General features: G+C 35.0%; 2 protein-coding genes across 2 annotated transcripts in view; one reads left to right on the plus strand and one right to left on the minus strand.

Annotated features, from left to right (window-relative positions):
• LOC136419371 (EF-hand domain-containing protein 1-like) overlaps positions 1–18143 on the plus strand; it is a 164668-nt gene that overhangs the window by 75915 nt on the left and 70610 nt on the right. The window lies entirely within an intron of this gene.
• Positions 817–17618, minus strand: Nost (Nostrin). Its single transcript, XM_066405531.1, has 12 exons — positions 15941–17618; positions 11938–12236; positions 11718–11882; positions 11591–11660; positions 3261–3349; positions 3013–3148; positions 2802–2966; positions 2592–2744; positions 2267–2419; positions 1955–2141; positions 1572–1714; positions 817–1436 (listed from the first exon to the last, which is right to left on the minus strand). Exons 1-12 carry the CDS (start codon positions 17381–17383, stop codon positions 1341–1343), a joined length of 3099 nt encoding a protein of 1032 aa, XP_066261628.1. The 5' UTR covers positions 17384–17618; the 3' UTR covers positions 817–1340.

Genomic DNA, 18143 nt, shown 5'->3' on the forward strand with positions numbered 1-18143 from the left:
CTGCTCACACATTACAGAGTGCTTTGAAGGGCGAGGCGTGCCCTTGTCTGTGATTTATCGATTATTCAATTGCAGGGTAGTTATCATCACAATGAGCAACGCATTTCACGCTTCTTTAAGCAAACCAAATCGTTAAGGGTAACTTCCGATTTGTTGTTTATCGTTTGTATGGGAAATAAAGAGTTTTGCAGCATATATTATCAGCTTCCGAAACTATTATGCCATTAGCTGAAACTAGTACAAATTCATAATCCTACTAGTTGTTAGGATGACCGTATTGAAACACAAATTTGCGACTGTATCTGCTTTGCCTCGTAAATATTTCAATTGCCACCACTGTGTTAACGTCATGGAACCCTGCCTAGCCACCTACTGGCAACATGTAGCCATTTTTTCTTATTATATGAGAAGAGGCACAGTCAATAGTGATGGCATTAATCTTGTTTTCCTAAGTATTGAGGAAGACTAATTAAATAGAGGATATGTATATTTTCTGAGAGAAATAGAGTAAATTTAGTATTTTCAGCGTTTCCGCAGAAGTAGCGTAGCTCTAAAAATGTGAAATTTGAATGGATACAATTGACACATACGATGTATCTTTTATCATCATTTATGGGCATGTACCAAAAAAGGATGATTATATGCTACACAGCAGCTGACGTTTGCTTTGAAACATATGTTGATACGAACAGTGGTGGCAAATGAGAGTTTATATAAACAAAATAAAAAATTTATTTTTGTTGATAATTTTGACGTTTCCAGAGGTGTTTCAGAGAATGTAATGAACCCTTGAAATTTGAGTGGATGTAATAAAAATCACATTTCTTTATTCAACTTTATTGCAAACATTTCTCTCAGCGTAGAATAAATGACATATTTTAATATCATACAATTACAAAACTCTTATAGTTTTCATTACAAAATAAATAGATATAATTCAATCACAATACTTGTTACAGATGAGTAATGGCTGTATTTACAAATTTACAAGTCAGTAAATCGGTTTTATAATACAAGCTCTCGAGCAGGAAGACCAAGATTTATGATTTAACAATACAAAATTGTATTTTCAAAATGTAGTAAGTTACTAATAATAATCGTAAGTAGGTATAAGGATATTAATTCCTTTTAGTAAATTTATGAGATTTTATTTTAAATTGTCTAATGAATACACAAACTTACAAAGTAATATCTTTACTTGACAAAAATAAAAATTTGAATAATAAAAATTTTCTAAAATATCTTCCTTATGATATATGTAACTGCTAGTATGGAGTAAATTTGCGAACTTACGAGATTTCATCAGTCTTTAAGAATATAAGAAATTTAACTCGAGAATGCTAGGCAGGCACTATTTCCACGTATGTAGCTGGGAATATTCCAACGTTACCATTGCATTCACCAAGCCACCATCCATCATCTTGCTGTCGATATACCTGAAAAAAAGAAGAATTTGATTCGAAAACTTTTTTGGCAAGAGAAAATTTTGAAACTTACAAAAACCACCCTAAGAGAATGTGTTTCTACCTTCGCATTTACAACAGAGCTTACTAGTCTCATTCAAAACTTACTTTCAAAATATCTCCAGGATTCAGCAACAATTCATCAGGTAAATTCGGCTTATAGGCATAAATGGCTTTGCACTTGGCAATGGGGTGAACGTTTTCGGTATCCGCCACTTGATCTGTGCTGCTGCATTGCGACGAAAATTCATCTGCAAAAATAATGGCAACTAAGATAATATGATAATCCTGGAAAAATGTACGAAGAATAAAACTTTTTGAAATTTGGAATAAATCCGGGATGGCAACGTTGCGCTTGGGTTTTGTTTCCGAATGACCAATAAGACTAAGAGATTTTGGGCAGGCAATGGTGTCAGATCGAGAAGTTATAGGCAATATGAGGAACAGACATCTGTGTATTTTTTTCTTAATAATCATATGATTTTAGTTACCAAAATCTGATTCTGGTTGGTTTGAATTGCCATCCGCCGCACCCCGAAGGGTCCAGTCGTGCAGAACATGGTCTTCCACGTCGTTTATATGGGAATCTGAATTGTCCGACTTCTCGGATTTCAGAGATTTTTCGCTTAATGGACTTCGATCAGTCTCGAAAAATTCTTCTCGCAACCATTGCGGAACCTAAATAAAAGCAAAAATGCCAAAATTCGTTATTTTCGTCTGAACAATATACCTGTATCCCTCGATATATGCCGAGGAACCGATCTCTATCTCTTTCTCTCCCTCTTTTTATGAAAGAAATTTACCTTTAAGATGCTTTGTTGTAGCCCCGATTTGTCCCTCGTGATGATTATATGAGGCGCTAGTGGATGTCCAGTTCGGGGTCTGCTGTCCAATTCGGCTAAAGCACTTTGTACTTTATATCGGGCTCCTTCGAGATATGTTAACATTGATTTCATCTAAAGAGACACATGTTATTGTCGAGAAATGTTAGAAAAAGAGTTGAAATTTTTTTAAATCGAGAAGTAATTGCAATTAGCTTGAGCGTGAACGAACCCTGAAAAGACATATGAAACTCTAGCCGTTTTTGAGATTCGCTGCAAAGTAACATTAGGGTATTGCATCACTTACATGATAAAGCTTCTCAACTACAGATTGCTGCGAGTCTTCGTTTCCAAAATTGGGAGTTTGCTTCAACGCTTTGGACAAGTTCTCCACCCCGTTCTTGGACTTCCTTTCACGTTCTATATCTTGTCGGATCAAATGCAGCAATTTAATCAACGCCTGTAACAACAACTCATTACATCTAAATTACAAAACTTGTAACATACGACTCCATACCTGTTTCCTTCTTTCCCGATTCATGGCCAAAGTTATGTGCTCGCAATAAAAGTCAGGTAGCAGTTGTTCAGAAATCTGCTGTGAGGTTTGCCTCAAGTTTTGGATGGTGATGAGGTCCTTGGAAGGGTCTGCAGCCTCTAAGGGAAGTTTTAGCCTTTCTGTAGCCTGAAAATGACTTTAAAATCGGAAATACAAAAGAGGAATATCTCACCTCGATTATCCTAGGCTGGAGCTCGTCAATATGCCTAAGGTATGAAGTTAAAACTAGTTTGAGGTTGTTTAGTCTCTCTTCTTCCAATAGCTGGAAGGTATTTACTCCTTTCAGCACCGAAGACTCCCATTCGAGTCTAAAAATATAAAGAAATTATAGTGATACCACAGAATTGAACTATATATATACTATACTGGAATTAAAGTTAATTTTTATGGGACACCCCGTATGCAAAAATCAAGTTTTACCTTGCTCTTTCTGCCCTGACACACAGGGTGTAGTACTCTATATCTGCCTTTTTAACTGCGTCTTCAGCTTTTTTCTTCTTGCACACCAACTGCAATGGAGAATAGGTTAGTTGTATTGGAAATTTATTAGATTATATACAGGGTGTTTATTAATATATGCATATTATGATAGAAGAAGGTCCAGGTATTTCTACTCGAAAAATTGCAAATACTTTAATTGTAAGCAATGGGAATGCTTAGAATATTTTTAGGGACTATTTGTTGTACCCGTATCACATATAACGCGTTCAGGCACTTCTTCTTGCTAATTTTCCTCCCCGTATTACATTCCGCCAAGGGATTTTGCACACATTGGTTCAAAACCCTCAACTACTGACGCTGACGCTGAGTCTTTTTACCACTGAAGCAAATTTCTTAAGCAAAAAGGAATTTTCACAATAACCATATGTAAACTGAAGAAAATCCATATGAAGTACGTGAAAATAGTTAGCAGCATCAATTCTCGTTGAACGCTTGAATTGGAATTGCGGTGACTGGCTAATTGGGCCAGTATTTTTACCAGGAAGACTGACCAGCGAAGTGTATCGTAACTTTTTGAAACAAACGTTACCTCAGTTTCAGAAGGCTGTACCATTGTCAACAATAAATGTAATGTGGTTTATGCACGATGGTGCACCAACGCATTTCAGTGTGGTCGTTTGTAAATTTTTAATCGTAACATATGGAGATCGTTGGATTGATCGAACTGAACCTCACTTGTGGCCTGCTCGATCCCAGGACTTAAACCTCCTAGATTATTTCTTATAAAGTCACCTAATTAATTTACACTATTCCAGTGAAAAATGAGAAAGAGTTAAGAATTCCTAAAATGACTGAGTGTAACTCAATAAGAAACGACCCTAGTTTTATTTAAAGAGTTGGATAGTCGAGGCCTACAAGATTAGATTCTTGCATCCTAGCTGGAGGTAGTCATTTTCAACAATTTTTGTAGATGAAGAAATTTAAAATATAATATTTGGTAATAAAATGTTGCTATAGTTGAAAATTGTTTTCGCCCCTTTATACAGAGTGAGTTTTTTAAGTGTGTCACGAAAATATCTCTGAAGTTATTCGTTTTAGAAAAAAAAAGTTTCAAATATAGAAAGGGTCGTATGAAGAAGGAAAACTTTTGGCTTTATCCCTATTTCGTTTCAAGGTCACATTCAGGCTATAATCAAGGTCAATTTTTGTTTTTTCAAATGGAAACCCCACATTTTTTTAACAGATTCTGATTTATTGTTGAAAACAAATAAGTTTTTACTTGAAAATTTTTTTATTCAATTAATAATTTTGAAAAAAATTGACATTTTTGAAGAATTTTTCTTTCAACGAAAAGTTCTTGTATCAATACATTCAACAGAAAGAATTAAAAAGAAACATATTTTTTTAACGATTCAACCAAATAAATGTTCAAAATGACATCCTTCTACTTCAATGCAGTTAGCGATTCTCATTTTAAATGACTGTTAGATATTAAAAAACGTTTCTGGTGAAATGTTACGGTAAGCTATTCTTATTCTTTGTTTCATGTTTTCAGCAATTGTTGGCACTTCAACGTAGACAATTCCTTTTAAGTATCTCCAAAGAAAGAAATCTGGAGATGTTAAGTCTGGTGATCGTGCTGACCAGTTAGCATTATCACCACAACCAATCCACTTTTAGGGAAATATTTAATTCAATTTTTCCAGAACAATTGTTGTGTAATGGGCTAGACACTTGATACTACATGGTTATTCGTCGGTATAGATTTATTTCTTCCAGAATTATTGGCAAATCATTTGTTAAAAAGTCTAGATATTTTACAACATTAAGATTCCCATCGATAAAAAAGGAGCCAATTAAATGTTGACTCACAATGCCATACCAAACATCGATGGTTGCTGGTTTTGCATCTCTCGCAACTAATAGAGATTTTCAACAGCTTAGTAATGCATGTTGTGTCTGTTAATTTACCCATGGTTTGTGAATCCAGAATCGTCAGAAAACAGCACATTCGAGAAAAAAAATCATTATTTTCTCTAGTTTTTCTTTGAGCTCAAGTCGGTTTTGAAAATCGTCACCATGTAATTCTTAATGAAGGAAGAAGTAGGAAGGATGAAACTTATGATTTTTCAAAATTTTACAAACACTGCTTTGTGATACACTAATTATACATACATTTCAGCCAGCTGGTACTCACATAAGGATCAAGTGCAATCGCAGCTAAAATACTAATTTGGTTGTCTTTATTTCCAACGACAGTCTTTGAGCGTACCCTTTTTTGTGTTTCGACACTTCCTGTTACTCGAAATAGACTCATAATTTTATTGACAAAAGTCTGTGATGGAACTAGGTTTTGTGAAAAACGCTCGGCATAAAGCTGCACAGCTGCAGTAGGACTTCTACCTGATTCGCCATAAGCAAAAATAATTTAAATTTTTTCTCCTTTTGAAAAACGCATTGCCAAATTAAAATGTTTATTATTTTAAAATTGAATTGAAACTGTAAGCGAGTAGGACTGTGAGCCAAAAAAATTGATAAAACATCTACGTATTATTATTTTTTAATTTTTTCTGTTGAATGTATTGAAACATTTTTTGTTAAAAGAAAAATTCTTCAAAAATATCAATTAGTTCTAAAACTAGCAATTGAATAAAAAAAATGTTTCAAATAAAAACATTTATTTTTAACAATAAATCAGAATCAATAAAAAAATGTGAGATTTCCATTTGAAAAAACAAAGGTGGCTTTGATTAGAGCCTGAAGGTGACTTTGAAACGAAACAGTAATAATGCTACAGATCCCCCCCCCCCCCCCACCAATATAACTCCTTTATTTTAAACTTTTTTTTCTAAAACTGATAAGTTCAGAGATATTTACGTGACACTCTTAAAAAAGCCACCCTGCATATACAGTGTATCCAGGTTAAAGATTTACTATTCTTGTAAAATGGTTATTTCTTAGCAGATTTTGATATATTTTTTTGTTAATTAGATACTCAAAATGCGCATATGTCTAGTGGATACGATGAATCTTTACTCATAGTCATGGCAAGCTGCGTGAGTTTTTATAGGATCAAATTTCAAAAAGTAGTTTAGGGCTTTTTTAGAATAAAAATGAAGACAGATTCTCAAATAGAATGACCTAAAACCCACCTGCACCAGTTTTCAGTGTTCTGCTACTAAGACTATTTAAGAAACGAAACGAATTGAAAATCTAAGACACCATTTTATAGAGGAGAAGAAATGGCAATGAAAATGTGAAATTTATTAAAAAATATATTTTGAAACAATATCAAAAAACGGTAAAAAGGAATCGCGGAAAATTGTTTTTTCTCAAATAACTTACGATCCATTCGGAATTTTTCAAATTTGAAGACATGATTTTGCAGAATACAGAAAAGCGTAACTTTCCTTTAATTTAATCACCTCCCTATTTCTTATGGTTTACAAGATTCCTGTAGAGTGCATTTTTATCCTGGACAGCCTGTATATACAACACACGGTATATCACATATACAGGCCATTCCGTGAAGAATGTGCCAAAAAGGAATCTTATAATCTAGGCATTAAAATAATAAGATTTAACCCACTTGCCTTATGAAAATGTTATTCGTTTGGCTATACAGGGGGTAAAATAAATGTTTATATTTGAATTTCTTTAAATAAATCGAGTAGCTTTGAAGGTATTTCATCTAAATTTTGTATCTATGTTTTTTTAATCCGATAAAAAGAATATTTCATGAGATTTGAGATTCGAAAAAGAGGGCGCTAGTTGCAGCCTATAGGATGCACACTTATGCCCCCATATTTTTTAAATGCATTAATTGTGATTTTAAGCGGTATTATCGATAGATCTATTATTTCTAAAGATAAAAGGTATACCTCGTTTATTTCGTTAATCTAAGTCACTTTCGAAATATGGAAAATTTAAATGTCTATGACGTGCCTAAGGAAGTGCATGACATTTTATTGATACACTCGTAAGTAGGCTTTGCGGAATTATTGAAAACAATTGCAAAAATGTCATGTTGTCAATCAATTTAAGATCAACTGCAAATAGTAAGTGGTTTATTTTGATTTGTTTTAATACTTAAATGCTATTTTTTCAAAATGGTTAAGTGTAATGATTTTTTCAATTATCAAATGAGAGATATGATTTGTGTTTACGCTAAAGCAAATGAACACATGTGTGCCGCCGTACGACGCTATCCACAAAAATACCCAAACAGGAAACCACTGGATGGTAATATGAGGTGTACAAATAAGGTTCCGCCGTTTGACAAAACATGGTTCCACCAAAAAATGATCTTGAAATTGTCACAAGTAAGACGTACTGTCGCAAGTTTGGTCATCTAACCTGAACTAACTAACCCAAACTAACCTTGAAATATTAGTGACTCCTTATCAGCATCATATAACTTGTTTCGTTCCCTAATGTCAAGTTTTGCGCCGAATAAGCGTCATTTGCGGGAACTTTTAATTTGCTTCTTCAATTTGAAAAAATCTGCAGCTGAGGCGCATCGATTGCTTGTAGAGGTATATGGTGAAGCTGCTTTAAGTGAGAGAAGTTGTCGCGAGTGGTTTCACAAATTTAAAAACGGTTAATTTTACGTGGAAGACAAAGAACGCAGTAGAAGACCTAAAGTGTACGAAGATATGGAATTGGAAGTATTATTGGAGGAAAATTCATCCCAAACGCAAAAATAACTTTCGCTTACATTAGAAGTGACTCAAGCAATTTCGCATCGTTTAAAAGTGTTGGGAATTGGGTTCCTTATGAATTGAAGCCGAAAGACGTTGAACGCTGATTTTGCATGAGTGAAATGCTGAATAAAAAAAGGACTTTTTGCATCGAGTAGTCACTGGCGATAAAAAATGGATCCATTACGATAACCTAAAGAAGAGAAAATCATGGGACCATCTAGCCTTGTTTCAACATCGACAGCCAAACCAAATATTCATGGAAAAAAATTCATGTTGTGTATTTGGTGGGATCAGCTTGGTGTCATATTTTATGAGCTGCTCACACTGAACACAACCATGACTGGAATTCTCTACCGAACACAATTAATGAGATTGAGCCGAGCATTCAAAGAAAAACGCGCCCATTACTATTCCAGACACGACAAAATTATTCTCCTACATGATAATACTCGTTCACATGTTGCGGTGCCGGTCAAAACCTATTTGGAAACACTTAATTGGGAAGTCCGACCCCACCTGCCATATTCACCAGACTTTGCCCCATCCGACTATTACTTATTCCAGTCGATGGCACATGCTCTGTCTGAGCGACACTTTACATCATATGAAGGTACCAAAGATTGGGTCGATTCATGGATAGCCTCAAAAGACGAAGAGTTCTTCCGACGTGATATTCGAATGCTGCCAGAAAGATGGGAAAAAGTAGTAGCTAGCGATGGACAATACTTTGATAAAACATAATGCACCGTTCTTTCACAATAAATTCCTAATTTTTTATATCAAACGGCGGAAATTTATTTGCATCTCTTACATTTTTTAACGAATGTTTACTAGCTTAGGAGAAACTGGATCATTTCGTCTTAAAAGTCAACATGGATCCGTTAAAATAATTGCTGTTAACCTAAAAGAAGAATTGTTAGTTCGCGTTGTAGAAAATCCCGAAAAAAGCATTAGGCAGTTGGTAAGAGCTGCAGGAGTAAAACAAACAACGGTTTTTCAAATTTTAAAATAAGAAAAGTTACATCCGTATAACTTTACTCCTGTACAAAATTTAGTGGAACACAATCTATCAGCAAGACCTCAATTTTGTCAAACAATTATTGATAGCCAAAATCAAGATTCAAATTTCATTAATTTAGTTTTATTCTTCGCTCAAACTACTTTTACGAGGCATGATGTTTTTAACTGGAGAAATAGCCATTATTGGAACTGTGAGAATCCAAAAGTAGTAAAAGGGCGTCATTTTCAACATGAATTTTCTATTAATAGTGGAATTTTTGACGATTGCATAATTGGATCTGTTGAATTACCTATAAGGCTTAATATAGAACGACATTTAGAGTTTTTAAGAATTGAATTAGGGAATTTACTTGAACATGTACCATTAAATTTAAGTCAAAATATCATATATCATCTTTATGCATGACCTCATTGTAGTTCGTAATTTTTTGAACAGACAATTTCCTAATGGATGGTTTAGACGAGGAATTGACATACTCTGGCCGGCTCGAAGCCCCGACCTCAACTCAATGGATTTCTTGTTATAGAGGTACGTGAAATCCTTAGTTTACGATACAGACGCGCGACCAATTATTTCCACGCTTCCAGGATGCCACCAAAGTGATTAAAAATAATGACGGGAATTTATTTAGAATAAGACAACACTTAATAAAAAGAGTACGAAAATGCATTGAAATAAATGGTGGACATTTTGCATACTTGCTAAAATAAAAAATAGTGTTTCAATAAATGAATAACTGTTATCAATAAATTGTATTTACTTAATATCGCGCACTTACTTAGACATGTTGTGGACATTTAAATCCACCATATTTCGAAAATAGCTTAGATTAGCAAAATAAACGAGGTATACCTTTTATCTTTAGAAATAATAGATTTATCGATAATACCGCTTAAAATCACATTTTTTTTTAATGGGGACATAAATGTGTACCCTATAGGCTACAAATAACACCATCTTTTCTGAAACTCAAATATCATGAAATATTCTTTTTACCGATTAAAAAAAACATGGATGCAAAGTTTAGATGAGATATCTTCAAAACTACTCGATTTATTAAAAAAATTCAAATATAAAAATGAACTTCAACCCCCTGTATATCCTAAACGAATAATATTTTCATAAGGCAAGTTAGGTTAAATCTTGTTATTTCAAAGCCTAAATGATAAGATTCCTTTTTGGGGCATACTTCACGGAATACTCTACATATTTATACAAGGTGTTTATTAAACATGCGGCACAAATTCAAGGGATTATTCCCTAGCTATTCCAAAAAAATTTTGCTCTTTGATGGTTTTTGAAAAACCTAAAAAACATAAAAATTTTAAAAATTCGGGCATTGTAAATATTTCAATTTTAAAAATAAGAACTTACCAATAATCATAAAGAATTACATTCTAATTTCCCAAAAATATTGGGTGAAAATTCTTCAAATTTAAAGACCACGTCATAATTTGGCAACATGGTGACTTTGTGGCTGCTTACGTCACTGTACTTAGAGCCATGATGATTTTCGAACAAAAAAGCATTGCATTGTTGCCATTTATTGCAGCTGATTCAAGAGTTGTGCCGATACGTTGAAATATACCTAATTCCTAATTCCGTTTGGTGCTCAATGGAAACAGCTTTTTTGAGTTTTTGAGAACAAAGGGATCTCAGATTAAGCAATTTTAATAATGATGAGCAATAATTCATGAGTTTTAAAGTAAAAAAATAGAAAATAGGGCGAGTGGAAAATTTTGTAAAATTATTAGAAAGACTATGAAGGTCTCTACTAAATAAGATTGTTGGCAAATCATAAAGCTTTTAGATAGCATAGTTTTTCAAAAAAAAAATTGTCGTGAAAACGCTTGCGCGTTTCATTTTCCATGGAATTTCATAGAAAACAAGCAAAAATGCAACTTGATGATTTATCGCAAGTTAAATGTTTATCAATTTGTTACAGGGAAACCCTTCTCAGCAGGCCATATCTTTAAAAAAAACATCAAATTAAATGCCTCATTAAGGGGCAAATCACATTAAAATCCACTTTACCATGGAAATCGGTCATCCGAGAAACTACCTACGAGTATAACTAATTTAAATTGACACATAAAAAGCATTTAAAGCACCCTTTTGTGAAAAAAATTGCATAGAAAAAATGAGGAAACCTAGGGTTTCTTGTTATGTAAAAAATGGCTAAAATCTCAGGTTTCGTGCAAGCTAATGAAGAACGAAACCATAAATGGAACTTATCCCCAATTGGGACACCAATAATCAAAATGTTTCGGTTTTGAATACTTTCAACCTTATTACGTAATACTCCTAACTATTCTGCCAATAGGAGGTCAGGCATGATAATGCAATATGTGCAGTATGTGCCCAATTATTTTTAATAATGAAATGGATGCCTTGAAAGAAGGAAATAGAGCAGAAGCACTGAACGAAATAACGTACACATGTGTGAATGTTTTTATATTCGTGGGGCAGGTTGTTGGTTGTTTATTATTAGAAACCCACCTACAAGATCTATTTTCAGAGGATCTTAAACTGCGCATTTTTAGATATTGAAAATTGTGTGATAAAACTTCGAAAGATGGTCTTACTTTAGCGTTTTCCTTATCTGCTGAGTTCTGCCGATGAGTCAGTTGTATGAGACTGGCACTCTTCGACAACCTATAAAACAAGTCTCTGTTAAGAAACCTCCCTTATGTAAACGAAGCTAAAACTTACGTCTGTTTCCCAAATTTTGTAGTATCAATAACAGCAGCATCCTGCAGTTTCTCGTTATCTCTGGCACAAGTGTGACTTTGCTTCTTGCCTTTAGCCTCAGCAGTTCTAAATTCGGCCAACAGCCTTGCGGCCTTTTCAACTGCAGTTTCGCATTGCTTTCTAGTCCTAAAACGCCGATCTATATCAATCAAAAGCTCTAACACCAGCAATGCTTCCTCACCGATGCTGACTTTCCGTAAGGGTCCTTAAAGGTTTTGCAGTTTCCTCCAGTAAAGCGTTGCCAGTAATGCGATGAGCCTCAGCTTTGGCCTCTAATTCCACAGCTACAGCCTTCCAGGCCTCATTGAGCCCACCCACCCCATTGCTGCAAGCCCTGGACAGTTTAACACTGAGCTTGGACAGACTTTTGGCGTACTGAGTCTCGGCTTCAGATCTTTCGTGTAGAATTGTGGCTAGTTCTTTGCAGAAGTCGCTTCCATGCTTCACGTATCGTCTCAAGTCTTCGAATCCGTTTTGTCCCTGAAACCAGCAAGGAAAAATATTTTAAATTAGGTTTCGGGAGTTGCCTTGGTGACAAATGCATATTATTTTTGCTTAAAGAGCATTAAAAACTCATTTTCTCCATTTTTGGTGCGCTCCATAATGAAACCTTGTACGCCTCTAATTTGAGTCGAATTATAACGCCAATTTGGCAGGTTATTAATGCCATACAGAGCCATCTGTCGGAATAAAAGACCGGTTAATTTTTTTATTCCTTTGAGATTTACAATTTTTCAAAATTTAGGGAATTACTTTTTGGCATCCGTCAGATTGACCCTACGCGCGCCTCTGGGTTGATCAAAGCAAGATGCCAATTTGACAGGTTATCAAGGACATGCAAAGAACGACTAAACTTTTATTCCTTTGAGATTTACAATTTTTCAAAAATTCGGGACATGAATCTCATTTTCTGGCTTTTGGATGAGTTTCAGATTGAAGCCTCTGTACGCTTCTGGTTTGATTTAAAGTACGATTTCAATTAGACAAGTTATTAAGGGGATACAGAGCCATGTTTCGACATAAAAAAATTATAGCAATTGTAATTCCTTTGGGATTTACAGTTTTTTTACAAATTAGGGGAATATGAAATGAAAGTAAGTTTTAGAGATTCAATATTTTTCAGATCGAAACGGCGCGCACCTCTGATTTCTGTTAACTGATAACACTAATTTGATAGGTTTTTAAGAACATTGGGAGCTATTTCTTGGAATAAAAAAATGAACAAATTTTGATTCTTTTAAGGTTTAGAGTAATTCTTCTGATATTAGGGAAATACTTATATCTGTAGCTGAAAATGTACCAATAGATCAGATTGTTGAAACTTGGATTTTAGGTTCAAATCGAAACCGATGTCTCAAAAAACAGAAAAAATGTAATTCGTTGAACTTATGGAAGTAAAAATCTAATAAAGGGACGGAAAAAAGTTGAGTAAAAAATGATCGCGTCTCAAATTTGCAAAAATTCTACACTCCTTGAGACGCCAGTGAAAGTTTCAATTTAAAGTGAAATATTTGCCAAATATTTTTAATATTTTACCAAATATTTCAGTTTTGTGACTTTAATTTGACCTTCAAATCCAAAAACAAAAGCGCTCCAAAAATAATATAAATTGATCGTTAATTTTAAGAAATTTCGAAAAATTCTAGACATCTTTGGATTCCACTGAAGACTTTAATTTGAAGGGAAAATGATAACTGATAAAATGATACTGGCAATAAGACCTGAAAACAACAATCATCTCAAAAATTAAAGCTTAAAGCCGCAATTTTTTCGTCTGAAACTAAATTTTGAGCGTGTCCTTGGCCTCAAATACATAATATGAACTTTCCAAAGCGACATTGTTGCAATATTGATTTTTGGATTGATCATCATAGAAAAACAAATTATTTCTTTACTTTAGCACAAGCGAGAGTTTACGGTGGTAAAACATGCCGTATCAATGAATCGGTTTCTCGAACGATTTGTTTCGAATTATGATCGATACATACTTAATTAGCAGCTGCCTGATCTTACAAATCGCGAAGAAAAAGCGTCTCAGGACAATCAGAGCATGATAGAAATCACTATTTTCTGATTATTACTGCTATATTATGCCCATCTAAACCACACAGGTACGCAAATTACCTACCTCTGCCATTACAGGACAAAAAGTTGCTATTATTAGCAAACGCAATGTGCAATGTGTGTTGACTACATTTTACTTCAGGTAATGGACCTTAAAATTGACCAATTAACCTTTAGGTGCGATCAATTATAGAAATGATCTTTGAGGTCAGTACATTAACTTTTTTAGGATTCAATTACCGCCAGGGCCGTTAAAAGTTACCGAAATTGAGTCATTTGAACTGACCTGTTTGGAATCTCTGAATTCCTTGTACTTCCGCCGCCTTAACCATTTAATTCGTAACTTAGGCATAAATGAAAAATTATGAAACAACACGACACACATTGAAGGTAAGTATGACTGATAAAATTCCGCGGAAATTGTTCGTTTTCGGATCCAATGTAAATGGTTCCAACACTGATAAGTTTTTAGAGACAGCGTTGTAGATAACGCTAAATTACACGGTAGTCATAGCGCTTCAACATAGTGTTCGTTCAAACGTTCCAAGCGATTTTAAGGGTCTTAAAAATTCAAGGCAATTAAGTGGCTGTTAAATTTACCAAACGCTTCAAAATACACCTCTTAACTACACGTGGAGTCATACCAAAACTCCCTCAAATGGTAAGAGAAATAGTATAATAGAAAATTATCAATATACTAGAATATCAGTCCACTGTGAAAATATGCGAAAATTCCTTCACCTCTAAACTACAATCGTCCAACTGAAATAACATACCTCCATGCGATACCTTATACGAGAATATTAGTGTTGGTCCAGTATTTTGATAGCACGCTTCAAATGAACCAATCAGTTCACTCCGAGGATTAAAACTAGTGATGGACTGATATTGTTCTCCTTGTTTAACCGTATGTGAAAACAATGATGGATCTATATGATTCGGAGGCGAAAGCTTAATTCTCATATATCCACAAGGACAACAGTGGGGGAAATTACAAATTTTAATTAACAAAACAAATTTGTTAATGGAAGTAGGTGTTTCCATTGCTTTCGGAGTTGTTTCAGGTAATTTATTTGTGTATGGTATTGTTTGATGTTGAAGTGTGTACTTAATGTTCGGAAGTTCTACAGAGTGTGTTCAAGATAAGGATGTCCAGCATGGCGATTGGGCAAACGGTAATAGATTGACTTGATTAAATGGGAAAAAAGTTGCGCATTCAAAGGAGTAGTTTCACGGTTCACTATTCTTTTGAATGAACATCTTCTCTGACGTTTAACTAAATCTACTACCAAGTTATTAAGTTATCTTATGAAATGCAAGTCAAGTACTCATACGGCATAGTTTTCTACCTGCACTTGAAGAGGATAGATAAGTCGAAAACTGACGAGTGTTGATTCTGCGGTAAACCGGATAATCTGAAATACACGATATTCAGATGTCAAACTTTGCTGATCTGAGAAAAGAATCCAGTAACACCTGCATTGAGGAACATAACACGAAAACCTGTGTGAGACTCTTATTAAAGTCAGAGAGACACTGAGATGCAATTGGAGGGTATCTGGAAATAGCGATAAAGATAAAGATGAAAAAAGAATGAATTCGCAAACACCAGCAGTGATCCTGAGAAACAGAAATACATATATATCTATCACCACCTCCCCCCCGCCCTATCTGAAAGAATGCTTGACGGGAACCCAGAATGGAAACGGGGTGAAGAGCGGGAAGGGCATTTAGTGAGTATTCCCTGGGGGAACCCACACTTGGAGATCCAGCAACACCAACAACATCAAAGACCTCCGATCAGTGCTTAAGGCATTCATCTCATCCGCTACAAACAAAATATCTCTTTCATGGGATCTAGTAACATTTCAACGCCTCATCCTTATCTTAAACACTCTGTATACTAAATTTATCCTATTACCTCAGATTTACCATCAATATCCCTGAATTTATAAAAGTAATGGAATAAATTATAACTAAATTAAGTTGCCAGTTTACTAGATCTTCATTATGAATCCTGAATTTGAAAAATTTACAGAATTCCCAAAACCTCAAATATTATACTTAAACAGCCAAAATACCTTAATCTTAACTTTAGAAAAAATTAACCAACACTTTACCTCAGAAACATAGGCCAGCTTCTTCTTAAACGTGCTCTTAATAGTGGAAAAATCAAATTCCTCTTCCTTATTCTTATCGTCACTGAATTCACTTCCAAATTTACTCATTGGGGAGCAGTCACTATCACTAACTTTATCACTAACATCATTTCCTTCTTCACCCTCCTTTATATTCAACTTATACTCAATATCACTAGCTTTCAGTTTCCAATGCTTCGGCAGGGAACTTTTGCTATTATTCTTCACAATATCACTCTCAGGGGTCTCACTCTTCTTCCTTCCTTGACTCAGCTTCGTGGAAATAATTTTCCCAGTATTCTGCAACACTTTCTTGCATTTCGTCTTCGAGTTTTTATACATTTCCTCAATGTTCATGGCAACTTTGTCCCTATCAACAAACGCACCAACTCTCTGGTGAGCAGCTTGCTCTGTAATCATATTACTCATCTTGCTCTTAAAGTTGTTCCAGGAATCCAAAGCTCTCTTGGGTCGTTTCAGCAACGTAGTCCTTCTAAATCTCACTGGAAGTTTGCTGCGAGTCTGACAATAGTCCATCTTCTCAGAGAAATTAGGACTGGAATTCCGCATGTTGTATTCAGCTAGTTTCTGTCTGGCTATGTCAACTTGGCTGCAAGAAATGTGCTCAATGCTGGAATGGTTTGAGGAGTTGGGGAGAATCTCTGAGTTCATGTTCTCAAGATCAAAGTCGCTTAACGATTGAGAGAGGCGATGATGAGGGTTCAAATTTCTGGGAACTTTATAGAAGCTTTCGTCTTCCTCTAAGCGAAGAGCTATATTAGGGTCACTCCCGCTTTTGGTTAAATTTCTGACGATAACAGCTCTCACTTTCTTCTCACATTGAGATGCAAGCTTCTCTGATTGGCTGCTTTTAATCGAAGCATTATCAAGCTCTTCCAGAGCCTCCTCAATATCCTCATCTTTTAAAGTATCATCCTTACCCTCATTTGGCTGCTCCAAGATTATCTGAATCTCACTCCTTCTTGTGTGCTTCAACAAAACTGGTTCATCACTGAGGTTTGCCTCATTTTCATAGATATTTTCTTGTTTTTGGGTGAATTTAAAGCTTATCTTTGGCACATCATACTCAAATTTGCTATTGTTTTTGTCAATGTTCTTCAGCTCCTCCGTGTCCATGTAAATTTCCCGATTTGGAGTTTTGTCTTGGGCGTCCATGAACTCCTGATCTTCGTTCTCAGTGTTTGAGGATGTAGAAGAGGAATCACTGTCCACGTAAATGCTGTTGGGGAGGCTGCGCCCTTTATCGAACTCCACTTGGGCCTCTTGGAAATCGTAGAAGCCTGAAGATCTCTTTGAGATTTTATCTTCGTCGCAATTAGGGGATCGACGGAATATCGAGGAGTTTATATTGGGAATGGTCACTTTCCAGTCTTTTTTCGCGATTTTGTTACAGAATTTCTTCATTATCACCTCACAGACTCGTCATTTGTTGAATGTTATACGAATGGTGCCATCTAACTACGTAGGTATGCTACTGATGAAAAACATGTTAAAAACTAAAATTCGAAGGTAATGAAAAAACCAGCCTAATTGTCGTTCCATTACATTGGGCAGATATACCAGGACTGGTTGAAATCTGATTTTCTACATACAGAAATGCCAGAGCTTCGTGCTGGCTGTGATGACCCTATCCTTACAAGAAGAGTTTACTCACGCTTCTTTTGATAGATTTAGAACTAAATTATTAATTCACTGTTAACTTTAACCTAATTTTTTATGAAAAGGTTAAAATATGGCCAGATCCTTGGTTTCTAAAGAAGCTAACTTAATGTTAATGTTAACAACACCTTCATAATTTGGCCCTTAGGAGCTAAAATTTGGTTTCTATAAGCGCTTAAGGCATGTTTTCATGCTCCCCTGTACGTGTATGATACGCCATAGCGGGCTATAAAAGTTTAATTTGTTCTGTGTGCCTACAACATCAGGTAAATGTATTGAAAATTGAAGGTCATCACATGAGGCGTAATTATCAATAGCACGGACGATAATGGACTATTTAATGTTTGGTATGTGTGCCTATTAATTAATAGGCAAAATGTAGTTAGGAAATTTCATTTCTCCTGCTAATCACAATAAGATGAATAAATAAGCAAATAAAGAACAATAAGGGGGGTTTGTGGATTCTAATACAGTCATTGGTTTAGGTCTGATAATGACTCGGATA

The sequence above is a fragment of the Euwallacea similis genome, chromosome 2, assembly GCF_039881205.1.
Source record: "Euwallacea similis isolate ESF13 chromosome 2, ESF131.1, whole genome shotgun sequence".
NCBI classification, from domain to species: Eukaryota; Metazoa; Arthropoda; class Insecta; order Coleoptera; family Curculionidae; genus Euwallacea; species Euwallacea similis.